Here is an 18,964-nt window from a genome sequence, read left to right on the forward strand (position 1 = left end):
CATAAGAGGTTTAATAAAGGAAAATCCCATGAATGTGCATTAAAATCTAGAACTTTATCAAATGTATTCTGTTAAAGTGTCTATGTGTTGGTTTAGGTTTGATATATTGCCATGGAGATGAGCTCACTATGTTTTCAGTATTTTGTTGCTAGCAAGTAAAAAAATCCAGAGGACTGTGCAGCCTTGGTGAAGGTGAGCGTGTTCAGGTCACTGACTGTTATTTACTTTACAAACAACATGGAAAAGCCTTCTCTGTAAGTGATACACAGCTTTTCCATTTATTTGAGGTCATGTACAGGAAGTCTTGAACTTTTTAGGACAAATTTACCTTCAGCGGTGTGAGGCCACGGCGCATTGGTGCTCATAAAGGAGACGCTTTGTCTTTATTTTCCTAAATCCTTTCTCCTGCTTTATATAATAGAGCTGGACACCTCGAGAGGGGACTGTGGTTCGCTCTCGAACCTGTGGTCCAGTTTTTCTGCCACCAGAGGGAGACACACTGCCTCTAAGAGCCACTCCCCTGTGTGTACAATCAAAGACATTTTTTGGATTAGGTTTACATTCATGGATATTTAAAATGAAGACAGCCGCAAAGCTTGTTACAAGCCCAGCAAAGGAACACGAAAATAATAAATAATAAAATATTGAAATTATTTTAAAAAACATAATCAAAATAAGTTGATATTTTAATTAATTAACTGGTACTATTATTTATTTAGTTTGCTTTTTCTGGTGACAATCTGCACATTTTCCACCATAATGGAGAACCATGTCCCAAAGCAAATGTAGCAGATAGCTATGAGGCTCAGAGATCTCCATTTTGGATCTACAATCAGGCCTAAAAAGGCAGGAGAAGAACAAAGTGATCAATGTGGAGCACTGATAACCACGCATGGATCGCCATCAATCAGGATTTGATTATCTGAATGCATCTGAATAAAAAGTGAAAGTGAAACAAAAAGTTCTGCCACTATCAAAATTTGTGTTCATAACTGCAGAGCTAGAAAATTAACTGGGAGATTTTTTTTGATAAGTTATTAAAGCAAGCAGGAGATATTTACCAAACTTCTGAGGAGTGACACCTTTCTTCTTTTTATTATTTTACACAAGAGTGAACTGGATATTTGGGGGATTTTGTGCAGTAGGTTAGACAAAAATAAGACACTGGAAGACATCGCAGTCCGTGTTTCTGTGTCTTTAAAAAATAACTATGGAAATGTTAAGCATATCAGAATACTATTCTTGCAACCTACAGAGGGTTTATGAGACGTTTTCGCTGTTTTTTTTCCCCTCACACTCATGAGCGTCTCTTAACAGCATCACTAACTCACTCAGTTATTCCCTCTGAAGACAAATCAGCATCTCTCCACCTGATACAGTTGTGCTAAGTGCATCTGTAGTCATTCAAATGAAGAAGACTTTCAAAAATGGCGTTTATTAAAAAAAAAGAAACCACCATGCTGACTTCCTCATCTTCAACATAACAATTGAGATAGAAAATGGCGTTGAACCTTGACACAAAGCATTCAGTCAAATAAATAAATACAACATCCTTCAAAGATCTGTGAGAGAAACCTAAGAATAATCCCACATCTTCACGCCAGACTGACAGTTCAGAATTAACGGCAGACTACAAAACAGAAAATCTGAGAACATTTAGAACACGTTTAGCTAAACGTGTCATACAGATGCGCACGTCCCAGAAACACCACGCAGAGTTACCCTGCTTGTCTGAACCACAGACAGGCTCACAGACTACCACCAGAGGATTCGTTCATGGGATTACATCGTGATACGCACAAATCATGTCAGTAGTACATTTTAAAGCATGTTTTTAACATAAAACAAAAATCTGCCGTCAATGTGTTGCTTTTAAAAATATTTGTATCTTTCGTAGGGCTGAACGAAGGCCGGAAATATGAGCTCTGTGATCACAAGTTCAAATTAACCCAGCAAAGGTCAGTCAGCCCATATATTTCAGCCAGAGGGTCACTCAAATGGTTCCTAATGATTTTCTTGGATGGTCTTTGACTAATGCAGGAAATACTGTAAGAGTCATACTCGAAGTCTGATTTGACAAAGCTCAAATACAGATCTAATTAATTGACCATTAAAGACTGGAACAAAGGGGTACACAGCTATAATACAGCTCTGCTAAAATACCTAAAGTTTACTTTTTAAATTGTAAGTAAAGGGAAATTAAACTAAAATACAAAATTACCAATATTTCTTAACAAAGAGTAGTTAGAGCTCAAAAACTAACTCTAAAATCACAAATAGCTTTAAACTTTAGTTGTATGGATTAAAACAAATTCAGTAAATTCTGATTAATGTTGAACTTTGGACTTGTTGACAGGCTTGGTTTTCTTTCAGAGCCCAGATGTCCTCCTGTGAAAGTTCTTATGATAAGCAATCAATCACGTCTAGCTTCATATGCAAGACATGTGAGCGAGTTCACCAAAATGCTAAACAATTCCTGTAGGACTGTTTCTGTTTTATTTGCTGGATGTGTGCTTCTAAAACCCTAAAAATACGATTTAAATATGGAAATTAAACTGATTGACGGCCAAAACGTGTGAAGATGTCCACTGGAAATTTGCATGGAAACAAAACATTGGATTCTTGTAATGGCTGGAGAAACTCAGAGATTTTCAAACAGTGCCATCTACAAAAAAACAACAAAAAAACCAAAAAGAAAAAACCCAAAGAAAGCAACAAAACACACCTGAAGCTCCATTAGTCACTGCAGTTCTTTACAGGGTAGCATTTGCTTTACTCTTTGTTTAGTCACTACTAATGCAGTTTAAATGTAACAGCAGTCTGAGGCGCTGCACCTGACTGACTGCAGGCCCTGATTATCAAGAAGCTGCAGCAGATTACATAAACCAGCATGCAGACTTTTTTTTACACGACCCAGTACTTTCAAACTTTAATCATACGGTGTGTTTTTTTGTTCTTTTTTTGTTTTGCTGGTGTGAGGAAATACAGTATGTGCCAGAGCTGGAATGCAGAGCAAAGTCACTGGATTCTTTCACTTTGAGGGAGTCGCGTTCAAAAGCTTAAAGGCTGTTAAATGACTGACTGGGCCTCAGTTATAAGTAGCCTGGCTCTTAGGGTAGCTTGGCCGAGTTTCCAACAAGGCTGCTGTCCTTGAGCTAATCCAATGCTAGCTGGCGGCTGCTACTGGCTTTGCATGCTTTCTTGACCTAACAGAAAAACGCTAACTCACACAAACTGGAATACGAGCCAATTGGATGCAGAAAAACCTGGTGAATAAGCAGCCCGCCATGTTTGCACCTGGGAAATCACTAAGTCAGTTTAATTTGATCTCTGGTGTGATAGAGAGGGAGTTTAAAATGAATCCTTGCACACTGCTCCTGAACACCACCTCCTCACTTTGTGTCATGAGAAAAATTTATATCACATTTACACATAATGGAGTTCACATGTTAGGTACTGTTGGTGGCAATAACAGCCTGCTGCTTTCACAAGAACACTCAAGCTTAGTGTTGTTCACATTTTACTGACTGAAAGCTGAGAAAAGCCTGCATTATATCAGCTGAACTGTTGACACTCAAATCCAGTAAGACCTGTATGAAACAGAGACGTGTCTGATGAAATTTTGGCTCATATTGTGCAGATTTTTCCTCAATTTCCAGCTGACTTACATTAATTTCACAAAGAAGAAGCTCCTTCCAGTGTTTTTAATTGCAAAAAGAAGGCCAGACATTACTGACCGTATCCTTTTGGTCATTCATTTTGAAATCTTTTTAACACATCTTCAAAGATACTACACTGTAAAAGTTGTTCACCAGCTTGTAATCCTTTAAATAAAAGTGGACACATACAAAAAGATGGAAAACAAAGACTCACAGCACAAAGTCAGAAAGAGTGAAACTTAAAAATGGGAAAAAATCCAACTGAAAGTCAGCATTTTCCATCTCACTTGTGTCAGTTCAGCATGATGTGAGTGGTAAAAAAAAAAAAAAAAAAAAAAAGTATTGCACTGGTTTGATGTGAGTCTATGGATGGGCGGTCATCATATAAATAACAACAAGAACCAAGAACGGTAATACCATAACAGTAGTAGTAATAATAATAATAATAATAATAATAATAATAATAATAATTGTAACGCTAATAAAAACAGTTCAGACTAAGGTCCCCTCCAGCTGCCGTTTTACCACTGCTGCCAACTGAAGTCATCGTTGGATCCAAAGACCAGGAAGAAGCCCAGGATCGTCCCAAAGATGACTACGTTACCTGTTAGCACAAGCGCACATGCTCCCCAGGCAATCTGTAAAGTGATAAAGGAAATTCAGGTGAATGCTGAATGCTACAGAGCTTATTTGGGTAACTGAGACATTTTATTTTGCTGATTTAAAGACCTGCTTTTTGTAGAATTCAGCTCTAAATCATTAACATGCAAAGTACTTTTTCAGAGTTGGACAAAAAGGAACTGACAGTTAAAGTTAGACAATCGTTCACACACCCTTGTTGCACTTTTTTCCACCTTTTACGAAACAAGGCGGTGACTCGTTGACAAGCAGTATTTAGCAGTTGCTAAATTGTCCTATCAGTTGGTGCAGTAATAATAATAATAATAATAATAATAATAATAATAATAATAATGGATTGCATTTATATAGCGCTTTGAGGGCCCTGAAAGCGCTATACAGTTCCACTATTCATTCACTCTCACATTCACACACTGGTGGAGGCAAGCTATGGTTGTAGCCACAGCTTCCCTGGGGCAGACTGACAGAAGTGAGGCTGCCATATCGCGCCATCGGCCCCTCTGGCCATCACCAGTAGGCGGTAGGTGAAGTGTCTTGCCCAAGGACACAACGTCGGGGCTCGAACCAGCAACCTTCCAGTTACAAGACGAACTGCCAACTCTTAGAGCCACGATCGCCCCTTAACATTAACTAAGAAATCATATTTAAAAATCAGATTAAAGACTATATATGCTGTTGTGCACCCTGATCATTTCATAGCATACGTTACTGTTCTTTTAATTAATTCAACTGATTATGTTATTTAGGCCCCTTTGCTGGCTGCTTTCAGCCAGTTTAAAACCAAAATAACCCAAAATTGGTTATATTCTTTTTTTCTTTCTTTGCAACAAGCTGTGTCATGAATGCTTTAAAGCAAACTGCATATAATATAGTCTACTATCTTTTTTTTGGATGGCTGGAGAAACTACAGAGACTGCTAAGGACCAGAAAGTCAAATCAGACTTCCTCAAACTAATGACTGAGCTCCAGCACTCTACCTAAAATGTCCTAAGAAATGATGTGCTTGCATGCATGTCGCTCATAGAGAAATGCAGAACCTCTGCATTTATCTGCACAACTGATAATCATTTGAAACACTGGATGCTGTTTACAGCACCTTTGCAGTCATTTATCACTTGCTGGTGGTGAATATAATCTGTTTATAATTGGCCCTGCTGGCTGACCACACAATGAAACTGTCACTTTCATTGGGCGTAAATACTGAAAGATACAGGAAGTCTATGACCTCACAACACTATACTTGCAGTTATCTGTCAGAGTTTAGCTCTTTATTGTTTTACACTTAGATTTTTGATTAACTGAGCTCTTCTGCTTTCGCCATTTTTCCATACTTCTGTGATACTTTTGTATAGCTTTTTTTTAGCCATCTTGTTTTATGTCATTGTATTTATTTTATTGAGCAAGGCACTTTTTTTTTCATGTTTTGGTTGCTGTTGCTTTTAGCTTATCTTAAAACTAAGCCCTTATATAGTTGTGTGTACTTTATATAGACAAAAGTCAGAACATTTAAAGTAAGCCCAACGCAGAGGATCCAGACCCTTGGTTTGGGAACCACTGCTTAAATAACCATGCAGTACACACTGAATTAACAGGTTTCAGTTACTTACTACTTCAGCTCTTGCAAAGACGATTGGCAGGCCGAAAGCTGAGATGACGATGCCCGTCGTGAGGAAGATGGCCAGCTCTTTGCAGGCGTTACTGGCCGAGTCTGTGTCATCGACCACTCTCCGCGAGATGCAGTAAGGGATGGGAGAGAGGATGTAGAAAAAGAGCAGGAACAAAGGCCAGTATTTGCTGCAGAGAGGCGAAAAAGCGAGAGAAACAGGGGGCATAAACACCCACATGCTATGATGACAAAGGATGCAGTGAAGTGAATCGAAGGATAAAGAAGGAATCGCTGCTGAGCACTCCACACGCCAACTTAAGGGGTTTCTTTCATAAGGCAGGAGCTACGTTTCTGTAACCTCTAGATTTGAATACAGATCAGATGCAGGCCTGCAAAAAACATATCCATCTATATTGTTTTTAACACTAGCATGTAATTTGACAAGAATCTCAAAGAGCTAGATTATTATACAGTTGAGTGAAAGCTCTGTACCTGGGGAGATATTTCACTGATGAAAAACGAACAAAAAAAATAAAACTGTAAAAATAAAACTGTGTGGAAAACATTGTGCTATATATATATATCCAAGGAATTACGCATTTTCTTGTCACTTATAGGCTGATAAATACGCATTATGCTGAAGTGAAGCTGTTATTTACTGTAAATACAATGGCTGAAATGCAAATTAGATGAAAAAAGGCCAAATATGTTGCTGTTGCTCATCCCACATACAGCAAACGAGAAACTGTCTGCACTCATTAGAATAATAACCAAGAGGTGTGATGGTGTGCACACACACAAAACTGATCAGGTTGTCTTGTAAGTAAAGAGTATAATTATCCTGCAAACTGCAAGAACTTCTATTAACCTAAAAGTGTATATAAAGTGCTATAATTCTAAAACAGGCTTTGTACTATGGCTGTGCAATTACACATCACTTAAAATTATAATACACAGATTATTATAACAATATAGCTGAGATAGATGCTTATTTATTTTTTTTCTACAGGTTTAGTTCAGTTCACATATATTTAATTAATTATTTATCTTATTAAGGTGAATTATAATTATAATTAACGTTGATGGCAAAAAGTAAGCTTGTACTTTTAAATAAAGCCACTGTTTTTCCAGAGTGTGAGTAATTCTAACAAATAACCATTTCTCATTAATGGCCAAACTAAATGTGATTTCAAAACTGAACAGCCTTACTTTTATAAAAGCATCAGTAAATCAGCCTACTTACTGGTTTAAATCGCACCTTTCGAACATTTAATACCATCAAGATTCCAGCTTCAAGAATAAGACTAAAACTGTCCTGAACACCATCGGGAAACATCTAAGCAGCACATCAATTTAATGAAAATGATACAGTTTTATTACAACATCTTCCCATCCCGAAACAATTGTGCAACATTTTTTTTTTCCAGTTTACCTTCTTATCTTTACACAGACTGCATGTGTAGAGTTTCTCCAGTCTAACAAACCACTAACTGCACTTACACTAAAAGCCACATGAACACATTAACACAGCACTTTTCCTATCACATACATCATATGTTTAACCTCTTCACTCTTCTCCACTAGGATCATTTTCTCTGTTTGTTGCCAGTGTACATTCATAGACCTGAAAAACCAGGATTATTTAATCATCAAACAGCTTCATATGACCACTACATCTGATTGGCAATGTTAGGATGAATTAAGCCACAAAAGGTAAAGATATCCTGGGTATGTTGAATTTACCTCTATTTTTTTGTTATTCTTTTTTTTTTAGGAGGGGGGTGACACGTGAAGATGATGTGAGTCACATTTAACCTAAAGTTATGATTGTTCAAAAAGACATGAGAAAATAAAGTAAATTTAAAAGTACCAAATTCCAGCCCACATTTATGTACTTCAAGAGCCTGTAACTCTGATAATTGCTTAATTTAATGCAATCCTGCTTTCCTCCACTAAAAGTGGTCAGGTTCTGTCACACTTCCCTGGTTTTATATGGTGTCCTTATGCTCTAGATGTTCTAAGAACGCTAATCTGGTCATGAATGCAGCTATAGTTAAAGCTGTGAAGCTGTGACGGGATCATCAAAGGTGCCAGGAAGTACTAGGCTCACATGGTCTGTGATGGTTATACTTACTCATACACAGGGAGGGCACATCCAAGCATGAGGAACATGAGGCCGATGGCCCCTCCAAAGGAAAGGCTGATGAGAGCTGCAAGAGAAGCAGAGGATAGGGGGACCCCAGTGTTAGCACAGGGTATTATCCACAGGAAATCACTAATCTCATGGTGGCTGCAGGGCCCCTGGAGATTTGGGGCTACCATGTGATGAATCAGCTGATTTCACGTGTGTGACAGCTACGTTAGCAGCATAAACCCTGCTAACATGGGTCCACGTTAAACCCAGACAGCCATAGTCCGTGCGGCCACTGGTTAAATTCTATTAAAATCCCAGCGGCTGCCTGGAATCAGTCAGCGGCTGTGGGAAGTTAAGGCGCAGCTAGCATTAGCGTTACGGTTATTTCTGCGTTGTTGTAGTATTAAACAAGAATGGCGTTAACTGTGGCGCAAGAATGCAGCACGCTGCACTGCTACATTGTTTTCATTACGAAACGCAGAAGTTGGTTTGGTTATTTTTGTTATGTTGCGGTTGCGGTTGCCTCTACCGAAACAGTGCAGGTTCATCACCGAGCTAATGCTAACGTCTGTCAGTACTGGCCCTGCGCTAACTCCTTCTATCGTTACTTATCTGAGCGTGACAAACGTGCCTTGTGCACATTTTGTTGAAATTATATAAACAGAGGCTGAGTTCAGAAGCTTTCTGAAGGGAATGAAAATCCCCTGCTGCTTACCTTTAATCCCGGCCATCTCTGCTGGACAAAAGCTCGCCACACAGCCCGGACGAATGACAACAGTCCCCCCTCCTTTGCTCGGTAGCCGAGTCCGACCGAAGCCAACCGAGTCTCCCCGTAGCTCCTACCCTGCCCACCGTGCTGCTTTCATATGCTGACACAAATGTAGGAATTCCGATAATTACCACTACGATCCTAAAAGCACCCAAATTAAAAGCACTGACACCGCAGAACTGTTCGTTTTAGAATTCTATAAACTCCTCCAAAAGTATTCATAAATATAATTTCCTTAATGTGTAGGCTAATAAATGTAGTTTAATATAAAGTATTATGCACTTCAATTTAACGTGTAGTAGGGTTAGCCGTGAATGCGTCAGTTGCATGCGTCATTTTGAAATTAAAAACTACATGCCCCCCAAATAGTAGGCTTTTATTAACATTGGAAGAGCGTCCCAATTTATGACTACGTTTCATTTATTCCGCACAGAAATTATTTAAAAATTAATAAACGTATTTGTTGCTTTCCCGGATGTAAACACATTCTGTTTCCGGCACCGAGAGCGTCCACTCAGCGGAGATGGCGAGTGGAGGAATATCTGTGGCTTCTCTTTGGACCGATGTCAACCGCTGCGGACAGAATGGAGACTACACCAGAGCCCTCAAAGCTCTTACTAAAAGTAGGTATACAGGCTGACTCTGAAAACGGAACCAGAGAGCGGACACGCGGCGGATTTTCCCCTCTGCTCCCGCAGAGCAGTACCAGCTGTTAGCATGTGTCTGAGCTAACGGCAGTCAGGGTGTTAAATACACCCGTGGAGCTTCGTGTATTAAGCTCTGATTAACGATGTGTAATAAACATATATATATACCTGCTGAATTAGCTATTTGTTGTGTGACTTTGAGCCATCGTTAAATAATATTTAGCCCCCTAAATCCACTGTCTCATGACTGACGTGTCCCTAGCCAACCACGACAGCTAACCCATGATTAGCCAGACGGCTGTCCTGGAAACGTTAAGCGGCTGCTTTACACTCCTCTGTCCTTGCACAATCACATCAGCGTCAGGGCAAAATCTTTTTTTTTGTTCGTAGCGAGTGATGTTCACTGCTGTTTTCTTTCTGTCCTGTCGCAGTTTTACACGAAAACAGAGACGATGTGACGGCACTGCACTGTAAAGTGGTTTGCCATATCCAGAATGGGAGCTTCAAAGAGGCGCTAAATGTGATGAACACCCACTCAAAGGTGCTCGGCAGGTAAGCGGCACGCTGTCACTCACCTGTGCTTGACGTATAAATTACTCCTGTAGTTCACTGTTGACATTTAAGTGTCTAACGGTGTATAGTTTCACAGCAATTCTGCCATGCTCTAAGAAAAACGTACAAAAGTCTTGTAAGGTTTGTTCTTTATGGTGTGTTGCACATTTAAACCCTTTTTCGGGGGTGGATGGGGGTCTTTTTTCCACTCAGTGAGGTGGTGTTTGAGAAGGCATACTGCGAGTACCGGCTGAACAGAGTGGAGAGCTCCCTGAAGACCATCGAGAGTGCTCCTGAGCAGACAGACAAGCTGAAGGAGCTTTACGGTCAAGTGGTGAGGCTTATATTATATTATATTATTACTGTTTGTAGTCATGCAATTGATGGAAGCTGTAGGAAAGAGTTGATGAAGCTAGGTTAAGACCTTAAGGCACTATAGAATTTTGCTTTAAGAGCGGCAGAGAAATATGTGAGGGTAGTGTAGTACATGTATGAGGACAGTAAGGAGGTGGCAATAGAGACTTGCAGGTCGACAGATGAGGTCAGGCAGGAGCCTCAGTGGACTGATGTTCACAAATAAGACTGATTTGTAGTAAGACAGAAATACAGCAAGACAGAGAAGCAAAACGGAATATATGATGTAACAGTGAAGACGCAAGGAGCAGAGGTGTATCTTGAGTAGTTTAAATATTTGTCAGTCATCCAAAGCAACACACAGTACACCAGAGAGCTTTATAAGAGAGTGTAGGCAGGGTGGAGTTAGTGTTTGCAGTGATTTGTGACAGAAAGATAGCAGCAAGAGGGAAGGGGAAGGTTCACAAGATGGTGGGGACTTCTATGATTTATGGTTTGAAGATGTTGGCGACACTGACCAAAAGAACGGAGAGCGAGCCGAAGATGTTAAAATTTTCATTGGGAGTGACCAAGATAGGAGTTAGAGAGGCAAGGCTGAGATGGTGTGGACATGTGCAGAGCAGGGATAGTGGATATATTGGACAAAGGATGATGAACAAGAAGCTGCCAGGCAGGAGGAAAAGAGAAAGACCACAGAGAAGTTTCATGGATGGTAGTGAAGGAGGGCATGCAGAGGGTTGATCTGACAGTAGAGTATGCTGGAATATGGTGAGATGGAAGCAGATGATCCCTAAAGGGAGCTGTTGATAGAAGTAGATTATATTACTGTATTTATTTATTTATTTTTTTTTACATTTTTTTTATACAGTTTAGTGTATATTTACTGTTTGTGCTAAAGAAGTCAGTCATTGGTCATCTACTTGTTGAAAAGAGCAGCAAAGTTAGAAGAAAAGAAAGTGTTGAGGCCTTTAAAGCTGCTGATTGTTAATATGTGGCATTTTAAAATCTGATCATCTACCATCAGAACTGCAAACAAATCATATTCAAATTAAACGGTATACAATAAATGCAAACAGCTTGCTGTTTGAATATGTGGCTTCTGTATTTGAAACATGATTGTAAAAACATTTAAATGTTGTTAAGTAACATTGTAAAAAAGCAGATAGCAAAAGTGTAATTGAGCAATTTTTCTCTGAAACGGAGACATCAGGGTTGTAGAGCGTAGCATTTTCACCTCTTAACGCCACTGCTCTATTTATGTTTGTCTTAAAGTAACTTCAGTGTTGTTAAAACTATCCCCAATATTTGTGAATATCAGCTTGTTACAATCTTTATGCAGTCTGTATGATTTACTATTATTATTTATTACAGTGAGACATTCTTTTGAGAACACAAGTGTTTTGGGTTTTGTTGGTTGGTGAGTGAGAATGAGAGATTTGTAATAAATGGTCAGCTTGGCAATTTCTGTGTATTTCTAACAGGATATTATTTTCGTCTTGTTGTGAGAAGAGTGACGACGTCTGCTAATCTGAACCAGCTCTTTTCTTTGTGCAGTTGTACAGACTGGAGCGCTACGATGAGTGCAAGTCTGTCTACACGGATTTGATCAGGAACTCCCAGGACGAGTACGAAGAGGAGAGGAAGACCAACCTCGCCGCTGTGGTGGCTGCAATGAGTCAGTGGGAGAAGGCTCCAATGGTAAGCATTCATTGGCACAGTTCATCAGTCAGCTTTTCATTTGAGTTTTTAAATCAAAAACTTACTCCCTCCACTTTGTTGCACAGAACTGGAGTCGGACTGTTTGAGTAGAACTAGAATAAACTCATGTTTGAACATGTTATGTTTTCCTTTTGCAGGAAGATCTGGGTCTGCCTGAGTCAACGTATGAGCTCTGCTACAATGCTACCTGTTCTCTGATTGGCCAAGGAAAGCTTACAGAGGCCCTCAATAAACTACAGCAAGCAGAAGGTCAGTTTATATTCAGTCTCTGCTATCAAGCTGGTGTTTGATGTATTTTTAAAATGATGTAATGACCTCAGACATAAACTGATCATTTCTTCTGACAGAGCTTTGCAGAGTCTCGCTGGCAGATGATTCTGTAAGTGTTTTTGAGACCTATTTCAATTTCACTTCTAGTAATTTCACCTAAACGATGGTCCAGAAGTATGTCACAAGTCTAGTGAAATTTAGTCCACTCTTAACATACTTTTAAGTCTTAAAATATTCTACATTTATGCATTATTTACATAAAAATTGTATGGGAATAACCTTGCTGTAATCATATTTTGGCCATATATGTATATTGATATGCTAAGCTTGTTCATAATTATCTTGTATTTGTAACACTTAGTTTTCACCGTTTTCCAGCTAATCACCATCATTTCTTGTTTGTCCCTTTCAGGATATGACTGAGGAGGACATCCAGTCGGAGCTGGCCGTCATCCATTCTCAGATGGCGTACGTCATGCAGTTGCAGGGTCGCACAGATGAGGCTCTGCAGCTCTACAACCAGGTCATCAAGCTCAAGTGAGTTGTGGCATCATCGCATCAAATTTAGTCTCAAAAAAGATGATGGGGATGCATTTAGACAGTTCAGAAGCATCTAGAGGCAGGCATTAAGTTGTTAAATAGATTTTCAGCTTGCTCTAATTCTTTGATTTAATTTCAGGCCATCTGACGTGGGGCTGCTTGCTGTGACTGCCAACAATATCATCACCATAAACAAGGTGGGTTTGAACCTCCCTGAAATCCACTTTCAGACGCTAAACAGGGATCATAAAACTAAAATTTCAGCCACGACGCTGGTGCTAAGGCTCGGTCTCTTTCCTCAGGACCAAAACGTGTTTGACTCAAAGAAAAAGGTGAAGCTGACGAATGCTGAAGGTGTTGAGTACAAGCTGGCAAAGAAACAGCTGCAGGCCATTGACTTCAACAAAGCCTTGCTGGCCATGTACACTAATCAGGTACGGGTGTGATTGGAGGAGGAATGAAAAATAATTAATAATAGGTAATTATTTTCACACCGATGGTGCTTTTGCCCGTTAACAGGCTGACCAGTGCAGGAAGCTGTCATCCAGTCTTCAGGCTCAAAATCCAGGACATCCACGGCCGGTCCTTATCCAGGTGGCTCAGCTGTGCAGAGAGAAGCAGCACAGCAGGGCCATAGAGCTGCTCCAGGTATTAATGATGCACACTGCTCCTTATTATGAGAACCGATACACATTCTCCTCCTTTTGTCTGATTATGAGAAAATGATCAAATGATGCACCAGTTAACCTAAAAAATCACAGTGGTGAAAGCTGATTGAATATATAGTTAATATCACACTTTAAAAATCCTTCAATGAAAATGTTAAAAAGTATAGAAGCAGAAAAAAGTACTGAAAGATTTGCTTTTTTCAGTTTTTTTTTTTTGTTGTTTGTTTTTTAAAAGAATTCATCTACGAAATGTTTTCACTGTGGTTGTGTGGTTTTTAAAAATACTGAAAAATGTCTTCACAGTTAAAAGTGATGCTTAACTGTGAAGACGGGAATACAAAAAGGGATACAAAAAAAAGATGCCCTAAAACACTTACAACACTATTGGGTTTGGATGAAAATGTTCGTATTTTGTCCTTCAGTAATTAATAGTTTCATTAATTCTGTTAACTGATCTTTTTCTTTTCTTTTTTTTTATTTTGCAGCAATTCTCCGATCAGAATCCAGAGAGTGCGTCTGGCATCAAACTGACAATGGCACAACTCTATTTAGTACAAGGTAGTGATCTGCATTCGAACACACACACCCCGCTCTGTCTTACTGTTTTTTTTCTCTGTGGACGTGATAGTATTTCATATTTCTAGCTTCCTAAAACAAACACGCACATTGGATTATTATCGCCTGAGTACTGAAACAACAATAATTAATAAAGAAACAAACGAGTGCAACTTCAAAAGGTTTTTTACCTTTAAACTTTGAGCAGTTTAATTTTGATACATGCTCCTCATTAGGTGTTATAATCCAATGAATGGTTTGGTCTTCAGGTCATGTGACAAAAGCCTGTGATGTCCTGAGGTCCATTGAAGAGTTCAAGCACAAACCAGGGATGGTAAGACTAAAGATGCTACTTTGACTTTTTTTTTTTTTCTTAAATTGTTGTTTTTCTTAATTAAAATGCCCCGTTAATGTCAAAATTGTTGACTTTTACGTTTTTTGTTCTCTCATATATTTATTTTGACCATGTCATCGTCTCTTCAGGTTTCAGCTCTGGTAACAATGTACTCCCATGAAGAAGACATCGACAGCGCCATCGATGTTTTCAAACAAGCTATTGAGCATTACCAGTCTGAACAGGTTTGTGTGTCACGGATGGTGGTTCGTGTTGTGCAAGTCTGAACCACTGTTTTACACTTTAATTTCTGTTGTGTGTATAGGTCAAACACTTTTTAAGTGTGCATTTTGATTTCAGTTAGCTTTCATTTTAGACGTGTGAACGTGTTCCCACTGTGTCTTTTCTCCTACACAGCCTGGATCTGCTACACATTTGGCTCTTGTAAGAGAAGCTGCCAATTTCAAGCTGAAGTATGGACGGAAAAAAGAAGCCATTAGTGATCTGGAGCAGCTGTGGAAGTGAGTTAAATCCCTGCTAAACACTCGGCTGGTTCAACATGTGTCAAGTCTTTTTAAATCTCACAGATGCTGGTTTTATTTCTTTATAAAATATACCTCAAATGTCATCAAACAGTTTTCATAAAAATCACTTTTCTCAAAACAGACAAAACACCAAGGACGTCCACACATTGGCACAACTCATCTCTGCATATTCTCTAGTGGACACGGATAAAGCCAAATCGTATCCTTTCATATTATTAAATACAACTTATGGACGCTTAAACGGTTTTGTTTTGTTTTTTTTACTAACTGGAACATATTTGGATTCTCAAATAACATTTGTTTTGTGAAAAATATCAAATATATTCTGATTTTAGCTCCTTCAATTTGAGGATTTGTTATTTTTCTCTGTGGGAAACTAATGTTTTTGTGCTTGGAAGTCAGAGAGAAAACAAAAAAGATAAAAAGACCTTCTTTAGCTCATTTTCAACAAAGCTTGGTATTATGTTGACAAAATAGTTTATTAATTTTACAAATGATCCATACCTTATTGAAGTAAATGTAACCCAGGAAGACCAGGATGTAATCTGGATGTCAGCAGTTGTTGCATCCTTAGCTTTTTTCTACAGGCTCAGCAAACACCTACCGTCTGCAGACACCATGTCTTTCAACGTGGACGTTGACGAGCTGGAGAATTCCCACGGAGCCACATACGTCAGGAAAAAAGCCGCTAAAGTCGTGGGAGAAAACCCTCCCAAAGAACAAGGGTAAATGTCTGTTACTCTCTTCTGTGGCTACTTTTGTTATTTTTTTTGTTTTTGTGTTTTGTTGTGTTTTTTTTTGGGGGGGGGGATTGTAAACAAAACATTCAAAAGAACGAGGGACACATTGACAAGTTTCTTTGTTTTTTTTCTCCTTTATTTTCTTTAAAAGCCATGGTGAAATCAAAAAGAAGAAGAAGAAAAAGAAAGGTATGTCTTTCAATCACTTGCTAAGATTTAGATTGAATCTGTTCTGGAAGTTTTTATTTACACATACAAAAGGCCATGAAATTATTTCTTCTAAATGAGCAAAAACATCTAATTGTATCTTTTTTGTTCTCCTTAGAGAAAAAGAGTTTGATTAATGATGTAGGAAATTCAAATGCACACTGAGCGGCCAAAACATTAAAACCACTGTTAGGAAAAGAGAATAATTCAGATTTTTTTTTTGTTTTCTCTGTTGAAGATATTTTGTCTAGTTATTGCTCATAAAGTACTCACACCATACCATCTTCCTTTTAGGAAAATTGCCCAAGAACTATGACCCCAAAGTGACCCCTGACCCCGAGAGGTGGCTTCCTATGAAGGAGCGCTCCTACTACAGAGGGAAGAAGAAGGGCAAGAAGAAGGATCAAATAGGAAAAGGCACACAGGGAGCGACGGCAGGAGCTTCAGCAGAGCTGTGAGTAAACTCCGCAGTCACACGCACAACCAGCCGAGGCGCCTGGGTGCAATTTCCTGTAATTGTAAACCCAGTTATTAACGGCACTAATGGAGGAAAAGCAACTGAGATTGTTCTTTTGTTTTCATGCCAATGAACTCTGAAATCAGATCAGAGCCGCAGCTGCTTTGCGGGAGGAAGGGCTCATCTGTTGTTGAGAACAAAATTATTCTCAGTCTCTCCTAAAGGAGAAATCCATCTGCCACCATTCATCTGAACTACCGCAGCTCCAAAACAGAACAGGGGAGAGAACGACTCCATCTACAACAGATTTTTCTGCACATACCCTCACTTTTACTTTGAAATTTCAATTGCTATTAACCAGCTACTTACAGCCCTTGAGCTTGAGTTTCCCTATTAGCAACTGAGCAGGTTACTCTTTGATGCCCTCCAGTTTCTCTTTTACAGAAGCTAAAATTATTTATTAATAATCCTAACAAAGTTTGTGCTGTTGTTGCACCACCCAAGGATGTCTGAAGATGCAGATGCAACTTATTGCTCTTATTTTGAAAGTTCAGTCGCCGTTAACCAGCTGGACTTGGACCCTAATGGCAGGCTGAGCAGGTCACTGTTGAAAGTCAGTTATTCAAACATGGATGATAAACTTATCAAACATCATGCTGCTACCTGAATTTATAAATACATGAAAAGTGGAGGTGGTGGGAGACACTGTCCAACAAAAGCTTTGTTGCTAATCAAACGTTTATTTCACTCATCCACGTCACAGAAGGAAACTCAGATCCTGAATAAACAAACTCAGCGCTATAATTTTCCGGCCCTTCTAACTGCACTGTGGCTCTTGTCTCTCTTCAGGGATGCCAGTAAGACTGCCAGCAGCCCCCCTACCTCACCGAGACCAGGGTCTGCGTCCGGCTCTTCTACAGCCCCCGCCAGCGGCGTAGTTCCCCCACGACAGCAGAAACCGTCGTCCTCAGGCGCCACTCGCAAGAAAGCACCGCAAAAGAAGAAGAAAGGAGGCAAAGGAGGCTGGTAGACAGTGGGAAGCAATGTGAGGAAGAAGGCTGTTGGCATCTGAGCAGCAGAGAATTTAGAAGCTTTTTTTTTTTTTTCCTTCGTTTTTTTAAAATTCAGTTTTGTTTTTTTTTTCTTTTATTTTTTCTGTTCAGGTCATTTGATCAAACCAAAATCCTCCCCGCTGCTCATCGACACCATGAATCTGACTTTTTTTTACAAAGTAAAGGAGAAAAAAAAGAGTTGACGATTGAAAGGACAGTTCCACTGAAATTGACTTTTTGTTGCTCTGCAAAACCAGCGTTTGTTTTCACTGAATCAATAACACCACAGATATCCATATTCTCATTAAATGTCCATTGAATTGTCTTCTTGGCTGCATATTTCTACACCTTAACAGTTGCACTGTATTTAGCATTTTTCTTTATTTTTAAGCAAAAACAAATTCTGATCAATCAAAAATGAATTAAGTGTTTAAATCATGTATGCATTAAGGAGCTCAGTCATGTCTTTATTGCATTTTAAGCATTGTTAAGTACTCTTAAAACAGCGAGTATCCTTCATTAGAATTAGGGGCGTTATAAAACTGCTTTTGCAGAGTAACTCAAAGTTCAGAATTTAGGGTAATGGTGCTTAAACCTGTTGAGTTTCAGTATTAGCGTGTCCAGCTCCACCTGATAGTTTCACCTTTCTTTAATATTTCAATGTATTTTCAGTTAGCTACAGTAAAGTAACAGATATTTATTTTTGAATTTATTTGTCTGAATTCAAGCAAAAGGATTTTGATTCTGTCACATGCATGTGTTCAGAAAGACACTATTTTGGCCAAACAGGTTTTCATTTTGTTAAGTCTAAATAAAACTGAACAGCGATGCTCCTGCTGTGAGTTTTTTTCCTAGTATGGCTCATTTTGAGGCTTTGTGCATGAATGGAGATGTTTATAGAAGAGACTGGATGTATTTGTTGATGTTTACTGAAAATTCTCTGCTGGTCTTCTTAAAGATGGGTTGCTGTTTAAATTTTATCCATCACTCCAAAGTTCTTACTCTCACACATTAGAAAAAAAATTTCACCTTAGAAGCTTTTTTTCAGGGGCAAATTTTCCATGACAACATACCTCCTGGGGTCATTAGAGCATACACTGAACGTGTATGGAGAATAGTGGATGTGCTGGAAAAGAGGAAGACCACAGCTATGAATGTGAGATGGAGCCAAATGATCCAGATCATGATGAAGAAAAAGATCATAACTTTGACATTTAAGACTAAATGTAGCTGAAATTAAATTATGCAATGCTTTAAAATGTCCTGTTAATGTAATATTTGGGGGTTTTTTTAATGGTTAATGCAGGTCATTTTTTATAATTTAAGTAAAGGAAGTTAAACTGCACCTTAAATTTTCTCATACTTAATAATCTCTGTTGCTCTGTGAGATATGAAGCCATCATGTGGTCACAGAGAAAAATTACATGTGTAGCCATTTATTTAAAATCTCCAAAAATCCCTTTTTTGCTTGTTATTATAGGAGGAACTTCTATTATACTGAAAATCAGATTACCGTG

General features: G+C 38.9%; 2 protein-coding genes across 2 annotated transcripts; one reads left to right on the plus strand and one right to left on the minus strand.

Moving 5' to 3' along the window:
* Nucleotides 1–1,416: 1,416 nt before the first annotated feature.
* LOC113031479 (leptin receptor overlapping transcript-like 1) lies at nucleotides 1,417–8,886 on the minus strand. The gene is made up of 4 exons (XM_026183601.1): nucleotides 8,754–8,886; nucleotides 8,039–8,114; nucleotides 5,906–6,092; nucleotides 1,417–4,297 (listed from the first exon to the last, which is right to left on the minus strand). Exons 1-4 carry the CDS (start codon nucleotides 8,767–8,769, stop codon nucleotides 4,181–4,183), a joined length of 396 nt encoding a protein of 131 aa, XP_026039386.1. The 5' UTR covers nucleotides 8,770–8,886; the 3' UTR covers nucleotides 1,417–4,180.
* A 380-nt stretch (nucleotides 8,887–9,266) lies between these two features.
* On the plus strand, nucleotides 9,267–18,301 carry srp72 (signal recognition particle 72). Its single transcript, XM_026183612.1, has 19 exons — nucleotides 9,267–9,430; nucleotides 9,886–10,006; nucleotides 10,220–10,340; nucleotides 11,915–12,058; nucleotides 12,217–12,328; nucleotides 12,427–12,458; nucleotides 12,762–12,886; nucleotides 13,029–13,086; nucleotides 13,192–13,323; nucleotides 13,409–13,537; nucleotides 14,043–14,115; nucleotides 14,382–14,446; nucleotides 14,596–14,691; nucleotides 14,864–14,967; nucleotides 15,113–15,190; nucleotides 15,579–15,716; nucleotides 15,883–15,920; nucleotides 16,233–16,392; nucleotides 17,245–18,301. Exons 1-19 carry the CDS (start codon nucleotides 9,331–9,333, stop codon nucleotides 17,423–17,425), a joined length of 2,007 nt encoding a protein of 668 aa, XP_026039397.1. The 5' UTR covers nucleotides 9,267–9,330; the 3' UTR covers nucleotides 17,426–18,301.
* Nucleotides 18,302–18,964: the final 663 nt, after the last annotated feature.

The sequence above is a fragment of the Astatotilapia calliptera genome, chromosome 2 (genome assembly GCF_900246225.1).
Source record: "Astatotilapia calliptera chromosome 2, fAstCal1.2, whole genome shotgun sequence".
NCBI lineage: Eukaryota > Metazoa > Chordata > Actinopteri > Cichliformes > Cichlidae > Astatotilapia > Astatotilapia calliptera.

What these genes read in the sequence shown, in the direction of transcription:
- LOC113031479 (XM_026183601.1), bottom strand. An exon ending in TGTGCCCTCCCTGTGTATGA is followed by an intron (nt 6,093 to 8,038) that starts GTAAGTATAACC and finishes GCCTCTCTGCAG; the next exon opens with CAAATACTGGCCTTTGTTCC. An exon ending in TCTTTGCAAGAGCTGAAGTA is followed by an intron (nt 4,298 to 5,905) that starts GTAAGTAACTGA and finishes ATCACTTTACAG; the next exon opens with ATTGCCTGGGGAGCATGTGC.
- srp72 (XM_026183612.1), top strand. Translation starts at nt 9,331, where the DNA reads ATGGCGAGTGGAGGAATATCTGTGGCTTCTCTTTGGACCGATGTCAAC. An exon ending in CCTCAAAGCTCTTACTAAAA is followed by an intron (nt 9,431 to 9,885) that starts GTAGGTATACAG and finishes GTCCTGTCGCAG; the next exon opens with TTTTACACGAAAACAGAGAC. An exon ending in GGGCCATAGAGCTGCTCCAG is followed by an intron (nt 13,538 to 14,042) that starts GTATTAATGATG and finishes TTTATTTTGCAG; the next exon opens with CAATTCTCCGATCAGAATCC.